General features: G+C 43.9%; 2 protein-coding genes across 2 annotated transcripts; both read right to left on the bottom strand.

Moving 5' to 3' along the window:
• Positions 1 to 1,171: 1,171 nt before the first annotated feature.
• LOC117440651 (serine-aspartate repeat-containing protein F-like) lies at positions 1,172 to 8,482 on the bottom strand (the record flags this gene model as incomplete). The annotated part of the gene is made up of 7 exons (XM_071202061.1): positions 1,172 to 1,428; positions 3,599 to 3,645; positions 3,981 to 4,034; positions 4,482 to 6,377; positions 6,771 to 6,806; positions 6,981 to 7,007; positions 8,449 to 8,482. Coding segments are annotated over 6 exons (2,055 nt in total), but the record flags the coding sequence as incomplete, so codon positions are not given.
• Positions 2,458 to 3,009, bottom strand: LOC139433171 (putative uncharacterized protein DDB_G0292636). Its single transcript, XM_071202062.1, has one exon. The coding sequence runs from the start codon at positions 3,007 to 3,009 to the stop codon at positions 2,458 to 2,460; it is 552 nt and encodes a 183-aa protein (XP_071058163.1).
• Positions 8,483 to 8,524: the final 42 nt, after the last annotated feature.

The following is an 8,524-nucleotide window of genomic DNA, read 5'->3' as shown; positions in this document are numbered from 1 at the left end:
TCTGCCTTCACTAACTGCACGGAGGCTCAGTCACTGGTACACGTTCATCTATAAAGCCATGTTGGGTAAACTACCTTTTTATATCTGCTCTCTCGACGAATTGAAAGTACGTATTGCCTGAGATCTCATGATGTTGTTTTATTAAATGTGCCAAGTGCTAGGACTGTCTTAGGGAAGAAAGCTTTTAGATGAGCAGCTCCACTCACTTGGAACAGTCTGCAGAGCTGTTTACAACTGAGCACTTTGGTTCCCCTGCATCACTCTGAAACTCGGCTGGGTGACATGCTGTTTGATACTCATGGTACCTGTCACTGTGAGTAGAGTTTGTAAACTGTACCCTGTACATTATGTTGTTGTCATCCTTATTGTTGTTTTGTTGTTTTTATGTTACATGTGTAACTAATGTCCTGCAGGTCACCCTGAAGAAGAGATCTTTTGATCTCAAGGGGCTTCACCTGGTTCAATAAAGGCTACACACACACCTGACCCCCACACACACACACCTGACCCCCCCATACACACACACCTGACCCCCACGCACACATACACCTGACCCACACATACACCTTACCACCCCCCCCACACACACACACACACACACACACACACAGACACACACAGACACACACACACACACACACACACACACACACACACACACACACACACACACACACACACACACACACACACACACACACACACACACACACACACACACACACACACACACACACACACACACACACACACACACACACACACACACACACACACACACACACACACACACACACACACACACACACACACACACCTGATCCCCCCCACACACACCTGACCCCCACACACACCTGACACAGAAACCTTGTAATATAAAAAGAACTCCACTGGTTTCATTGTGATATCTGTTTTGGTCGACACCATCTTGGTATTTGGTCATCTCCATCTTGGTTTTTGGTCATCTCCATCTTGGTTTTTGGTCATCTCCATCTTGGTTTTTGGTCATCTCCATCTTGGTTTTCAGACCAAGAAGTGAAGGTTAGGGTTGTAAGAGGAGAACATTGACCCAAGTTGGATTTCAGATCAATCGATTGCTGGTTTTATGATTTCAGATGAATATGTCTTTTTTTTCATCATAATAAAGATTCATGGACTCAGTGAGCGGTGACAAGGTTTGTCAGTTCAACATTTATTAGCAGTATGTACACATTACAGTGTGAATACAGATCTCAGATCAGCAGCTGGTTTAATTTTCTGCAGACAGACAGACGAACAGGTTAGAGCAAAGTTTTTATTTAACCACATGGAGCCAACCAATCAGGAATGAGCGGAGAATAATACACAAACAGGAAGCAGAAGGTAGATGTTCAGCTTGTTGTTGTTGTCGTCGTCATGGCAAATGTATTGTACACTGTAGGCATGGCTCTGATTGAGAGAAAACACAAAATCCCCAGCAAGTTTATTTCACTAACTTTGTTCATGCAGATTGTCCTGTTAGCATTACATTACAATACATTGTTCCATTGCATTTAGCTGAGGCTTTTATCCAGAGCGACTTACAATAAGTGCGTTCGACCAACAAAATACAAACTTGAAGAAAACAGAATCATAAAGCACATCAGGCTTCATAGAGCAAAAACATTTCAAGTGCTACTCAACTGGCTTTAGAGAAGCCAGTCCTTTGTTAGTATATAAGTGCTTTGTTAGTAGTTCTATCCTCGAGGTGGAGTCGAAGGAGATGAGTTTCAGTCTGTGCCGTTACAACATGCCTCATCTAGAACTTCCGTGATAAAAAGCTCATTGTCTTAATGAAATGGGTTTCATGGTGATGTCTGTTTGGTGAGTCAATCAGAACCACTCAGTCATCACGGACATGAGCAGAATAAGGAAACTCTGAGGCCAAACATTCACACACATATCAGTCCAACGATAAGTCACTTGAAATGTGTTTCCTTCATTTTATACCCTCTTTTCTCATTGGATGCACGTGATGTTGGCATGTCCCACACACTGCTCTGCTAACTACAGTGTGTGTAATAAGTGATTACATTATACTACATTTTTTAAATAGTCGTATGGTTTTATTGTCCACAACGAGTTATTTGATCAAACGAGTAATTTTGATCATATTCTATCTTCATAATAATATTAACATGTTGCATGTGTCCCTGACATCGAGGGGAAACTGCCCCATAGAACACATCTGATGTTTTCAGTGACATGAGACGGTGGCTAGTTGCAGAGTACGTATTTAAACTTATATTTGGTCATTGTAATCATATTATGTGTGTAGTTGGATGTTGTCAAGCTTAACATATCCACTCTGTCATAGTGAAATGTCAATTCATATAAAAACCTTTCAGAAATGTGGAATATATTTGTTACACAGTACACAGTCGCCTTGCTAACTGAATCATGTTGCTAACTGAAGCTCCACCATGTGCTCATGACATGCTAATAGTAGCCACAAATGTCCACCCTGTCCTTGTCCACCCTGCCATTGTCCACCCTGCCCTTGTCCACCCTGCCAATGTCCACCCTGTCCTTGTCCACCCTGTCCTTGTCCACCCTGTCCTTCTCCACCCTGTCCTTTTCCACCCTGTCATTGTCCACCCTGCCCTTGTCCACCCTGTCCTTGTCCACCCTGTCCTTGTCCACCCTGCCCTTGTCCACCCTGTCATTGTCCACCCTGTCCTTATCCACCCTGTCCTTGTCCATCCTGTCATTGTCCACCCTGCCCTTGTCCACCCTGTCCTTGTCCACCCTGCCCTTGTCCACCCTGTCATTGTCCACCCTGTCCTTATCCACCCTGTCCTTGTCCACCCTGTCATTGTCGACCCTGTCCTTATCCACCCTGTCATTGTCCACCCTGTCATTGTCGACCCTGTCCTTATTCACCCTGTCCTTGTCCACCCTGTCATTGTCGACCCTGCCCTTGTCCACCCTGTCCTTGTCCACCCTGTCCATGTCCACCCTGTCAGAAAGCCTTCCTGACAGGGTGGACATGGTACAAATAGTTTGCCATAATTTCATTATTATCCAAATACTTTTTCCATTAACTGAAATATATTGTTGAGAAAGGGACGATACCTTTCTGAAAATGTCCATTTTATAATCACGATGTAATTACAAAGTATTTACTCTACTTTGAATGTGTCCATGACAGGGTGGATACATTTTGCTGTTTGCATGTACATTGTCTGCCTGCAATTAATTTATAAAAATTGTGGGAGCTTGACCAACATCCATTTCTAACAGCAAAACATATACTCAATGAATATGAAGTTCAATGGAAAATCTCAGCTTTGTTTAGTCTCAAATGCACTGTATGGTGATATTGACTCAGGTACGTTGTTTACCCTGTTCACCTGCAGTGTGTACAACATGTACGTTTCTTCAGTTTTGACAGATTTAATGTATGTTTCTTCAGTTTTGACAGATTTAATGTACGTTTCTTCAGTTTTGACAGATTTAATGTATGTTTCTTCAGTTTTGACAGATTTAATGTACGTTTCTTCAGTTTTGACAGATTTAATGTACGTTTCTTCAGTTTTGACAGATTTAATGTACGTTTCTTCAGTTTTGACAGTGTTACCTGCAGATGGTGAGCATTCACAGTCCACAGTTGGAGCGTCTAAATCCCTGCGTAAAGAAGAAGAAAGAGATTTACGTCTGGTTGATGAAATAATGAATGAAATGCACACCTCTCTGCTGATTCTGATGGTGAGTCCAAAAATAAGTAATTGCGCTGCTGATCTTTGTGGATTGGACTGTTTCTGCATTGAGGCTCGTGCCTGCACATTACGTAATTTAACATTGGGCAAATATCTTCATTTGCTTAGCAGCAGTTCACCTTTCAGGGAGCTTTGATAATTTCATGCTCTCTTTTGTCTGATTCGGGGCAGGTTTAGCTTGTGTTGTTAGATCATGGAGTGAAATATAGGGGGACAGGACACGATCAGTGCTAGGACATTTACCGGCAGCGGTGGTGGAGTCCACAGGTTGGACCAGTTGCTGGTCAGCAGATGGTCCTACAAAAAAAACAACAACATTAGAGGTAAAATCAAAATGTACTTCTGCAACACCACAGGTCTGTTTACGTCAGTCATGACTTCATGTCTTCTGTTAATTCTTCCCGATTCTTACCGAATGAATTTCTGAATTCTCATCATTACCTCTGAACTAATTTAACTCTTATTTATATCTTTCTTTAATTTGAAACATTTGCTGTCTCTTTGTTTGCAGTAAAACTACTAGCCTCATGTCCATCACATTCGGAGGATGTGTGTATCACAACCTCCTTTCAAATTAATTGAAACTGTTGAGATCTATACCTATATCCTTAAACTCTTCATTTCATACCAATTTTTTGTCTTATTCAGAGTTGGATCATTATTACCTTTCCAATTGTTTGAAATAAAGTGTATGTACTCTGTGTGCATGCTTCTCTAGGAACTCTGACCATGGTTTAGTTTTACCTTCCGTGTCTGGGTGAGAGTGCTCCGGGTTCCCCTCATCCTTGTCTGTGTTGGAAGGGTCCAACAGGTCAGGGCTGTCATCTTTCTTTGGCTCATTTTCACTATTATTAGCGTCAGGCTTAATGGCTCCGTCACTCTTCTTTTCGTCTGTTTCATCCATCGTGGCGTCATTTTCTTTGATTCCTCCCCCCTCCGAGTCTTTCTCCTCTGACGTATCATCTCCCTCCATCACATCCTCTCCTGATTCCTTTGGATCCTTTTCCCCTATATCATCTCCCTCCTTCTCCTCCTCCCCGGTTGCTAGCGATACCCCCTCATACGGGCCCTTATCGTCCATGCTATCATCTTTCTCTGTAAGCACCTCAGAGCCAGTACTAGTATCAACATCCGAGTCATTAGAGTCAGTACTAGTATCAGCGCCCGAGTGGGATTCTTTAGAGTCAGTGACGGGCTTAGCAATCTTAGGGTCATCATCTGGCCCGGATTCGTCAGAGTCAGAGTCAGTGACGGGCTTAGCTGTTTTAGGGTCATCCTCAGGCCCAGATTCGTCAGAGTCAGAGTCAGTGACGGGCTTAGCTACCTTAGAGTCATCATCTGGTCCGGATTCGTCAGAGTCAGAGACGGGCTTAGCTACCTTAGAGTCATCATCAGGCCCAGATTCGTCAGAGTCAGAGTCAGTGACGGGCTTAGCTACCTTAGAGTCATCATCTGGTCCGGATTCGTCAGAGTCAGTGACGGGCTTAGCTACCTTAGAGTCATCATCAGGCCCAGATTCGTCAGAGTCAGAGTCAGTGACGGGCTTAGCTACCTTAGAGTCATCATCTGGTCCGGATTCGTCAGAGTCAGTGACGGGCTTAGCTACCTTAGAGTCATCATCAGGCCCAGATTCATCAGAGTCAGAGTCAGTGAAGGGCTTAGCTACCTTAGAGTCATCATCAGGCCCAGATTCGTCAGAGTCAGAGTCAGTGACGGGCTTAGCTACCTTAGAGTCATCATCTGGTCCGGATTCGTCAGAGTCAGTGACGGGCTTAGCTACCTTAGAGTCATCATCAGGCCCAGATTCGTCAGAGTCAGAGTCAGTGACGGGCTTAGCTACCTTAGAGTCATCATCTGGTCCGGATTCGTCAGAGTCAGTGACGGGCTTAGCTACCTTAGAGTCATCATCAGGCCCAGATTCGTCAGAGTCAGAGTCAGAGACGGGCTTAGCTACCTTAGAGTCATCATCAGGCCCAGATTCGTCAGAGTCAGAGTCAGTGACGGGCTTAGCTACCTTAGAGTCATCATCAGGCCCAGATTCGTCAGAGTCAGAGTCAGTGACGGGCTTAGCTACCTTAGAGTCATCATCAGGCCCAGATTCGTCAGATTCAGAGTCAGTGACGGGCTTAGCTGTTTTAGGGTCATCCTCAGGCCCAGATTCGTCAGAGTCAGAATCAGCGTCAGTGACAGGCTTAGCTACCTTAGAGTCATCATCTGGCCCGGATTCGTGAGAGTCAGAGTCAGTGACGGGTTTAGCTACCTTAGAGTCATCATCTGGCCCGGATTCATCAGAGTCAGAGACGGGCTTAGCTACCTCAGAGTCATCATCTGGCCCGGATTCGTGAGAGTCAGTGCCGGGCTTAGCTATCTTAGGGTCATCATCAGGCCCAGATTCGTCAGAGTCAGAGACGGGCTTAGCTACCTCAGAGTCATCATCTGGCCCGGATTCGTCAGAGTCAGAGAGGGGCTTAGCTGTTTTAGGGTCATCATCAGGCCCAGATTCGTCAGTGTCAGCGTCAGTGGCGGGGACAGTGGTGTCATTAGACCCAGGTTCTTTAGAGTTGGCGAGCACGGCAGGATTCAGCTCTTCCACCGAGCTGACATCAGCGTCGGTGCTTTCAGCTGCGTTCTCATTGGTCTCTAGGGATTCAAGATTGTGCACACTTGTAAATGATGTATCATGTCTTCTGTACACGCCAGTCTGATGAATCCAAAATAGGCCTAGCCTAATGCTAGCTAAAGAGCTAATTACTGCTGCTCTGGATGCAGTATTAACATGTGGTTTTGGCTAATTGCTTCAGAACAATAATTAATACATGTGGTTTTGTTCATTAAACTAATGCCCAGCCCTGTTGGTGAGTATTACTGTGCTCAGCCTAAGATCCCAGGGTTACTGTGTACATGCAGCAGCAGTCATTGTAATGCAGTTTTGTGTGGGTCAGGATCAAGCTCTTATCATGGATCATGTCATGTTGTTTAATGCCACACATTGGATCTGAATGAACTAGAGCTAAAGACAGGAGACGAACTGACCTTGTGTTTCAGCAGACTCGGCTGACTCGGATGATTCTGAAACAGTTGGAGACAAAATGTTTCATGGTTTGTTTTCAGGGAATCTAATATCCTCATTCTTTAGTGGGCTGGGTCTTAGCTTTCTCTTCTTTTTTTACAGCTATAGAGGTGCCTAAAACCATGAGTGTCAAACAAGCTAAGACATTTCATGTAGGAAAGGAGTCTGATTACCTCGTTCAGAGTCACTGTCAGAAGATTCTGTGGAGAGAAATCAACGTGTTCAATCATCACTCCGTCACAGGTCATACGGATTACACACAAAGGTAGTAGTATCAGCCCGCTGTTCTACATTTGTTTGTTTGTTTGTTTCTGACATTTCAAATTCATGTTTCTCATCAGAGTTTGTGTAGAGAGTAGGGCATGGTGGACAGATGAGCCGACGAGGCTGCTGTTCAGGTCCTTTGTGTAACTAAAAGTCAACCTCACATATTTAACAGACACCATGATCGCTTCCTGTACCAAACCACTCCAATTTGTTTCTGAAAAATACCGCATTACAATCATTTCCTATACTTTGTTTTCTAGATATAAAGAATCTTCCTAATTTAACCTAACAATTTTGCTATCTGGATCCTATTGAAGTGATTCTTTTCTAGAGGTAACCAATTACTATTTATTTCCAGACTTTACCGATGTATTTCTCATTCTAAAGTAGTATTGCTTTCTGGATCCTATAGAAGTAATCTTGTTTTCTTGAGGTAACCAATTACTTTTGCCTCTTAGACCTAACCAAGTGTCTTTCATTTTTTACCTAACCAAGTATTTCTGTTTTTGAGACTTACCAACAGTTATGATTTACCAAGTCAATCAATCAATGTTTATTTATAGCCACATATCACAAATGTTACATTTGTCTCAGTGGACTTCACAGTTTGTACAGAATATCAGTATGACAATACGAGACCCTCTGTCCTCAGACCCTCTGTCCTCAGACCCTCTGTCCTCAGACCCTCTGTCCTCAGACCCTCTGTCCTTAGACCCTCTGTCCTCAGACCCTCTGTCCTCAGACCCTCTGTCCTCAGACCCTCTGTCCTCAGTCCCTCTGTCCTTAGACCCTCACATCGTACAAGGAAAAACTTCCAGAGAAAACCCACAGTTTAAGGGAACATGGGAGAAACCTCAGGGAGAGCAGCAGAGGAGGATCCTCTCCCAGGACGGACAGACGTGCAATAGATGCCGTGTGTAAATTGAAAAGATAATACATTTTTGCAACATAGGTAGTCCAGATGTTTGGAAATGCATGTTTGTATAATAGGAAGATGAATCCACGAGGATATCCATCCAGGACCGATGATCCAGGACCACAGCCACAACTCGCGATCCAGGGCTCGCGATGCCACCATGATCACCAAGTAATATGGTTTCAGAGAACTAATTACATAGTTTTCCTTTCGTAGCACTGGCTGAGTAGTTCTGTTTCTAGACCTGACCAGGAACAAGCAGTTTTGGTTTCTGGAGATCTTAAAAAGTAATGTTTGTTCCTAGGCGTCTGCAAAGTAGTTAAACTGAACCAATGGTTCAAAACGAATGTGATTCGATCATGTCATGTTCTTTAACCCTGCAGCATATAATAAATTGGACATATTATAAATGCGCTATATGACAGACACATGGGATCTAAGACAGGAGACAAACTGACCTTGAGTTTCAGTAGACTCGGCTGACTCGGACGACTCTGAAACAGATTGAATTAAGTACAATCAATCCTAAAGAAG

This window comes from Pseudochaenichthys georgianus, unplaced genomic scaffold (genome assembly GCF_902827115.2).
Source record: "Pseudochaenichthys georgianus unplaced genomic scaffold, fPseGeo1.2 scaffold_1099_arrow_ctg1, whole genome shotgun sequence".
NCBI lineage: Eukaryota > Metazoa > Chordata > Actinopteri > Perciformes > Channichthyidae > Pseudochaenichthys > Pseudochaenichthys georgianus.
The sequence above is the reverse complement of the archived record's forward strand: the minus strand, read 5'-3'. Positions and strand labels throughout refer to the sequence as shown.

Coding starts and splice junctions, on each gene's coding strand:
- LOC139433171 (XM_071202062.1), bottom strand. CDS start 3,009: ATGTCCACCCTGTCAGGAAGGCTTTCTGACAGGGTGGACATGGACAGG.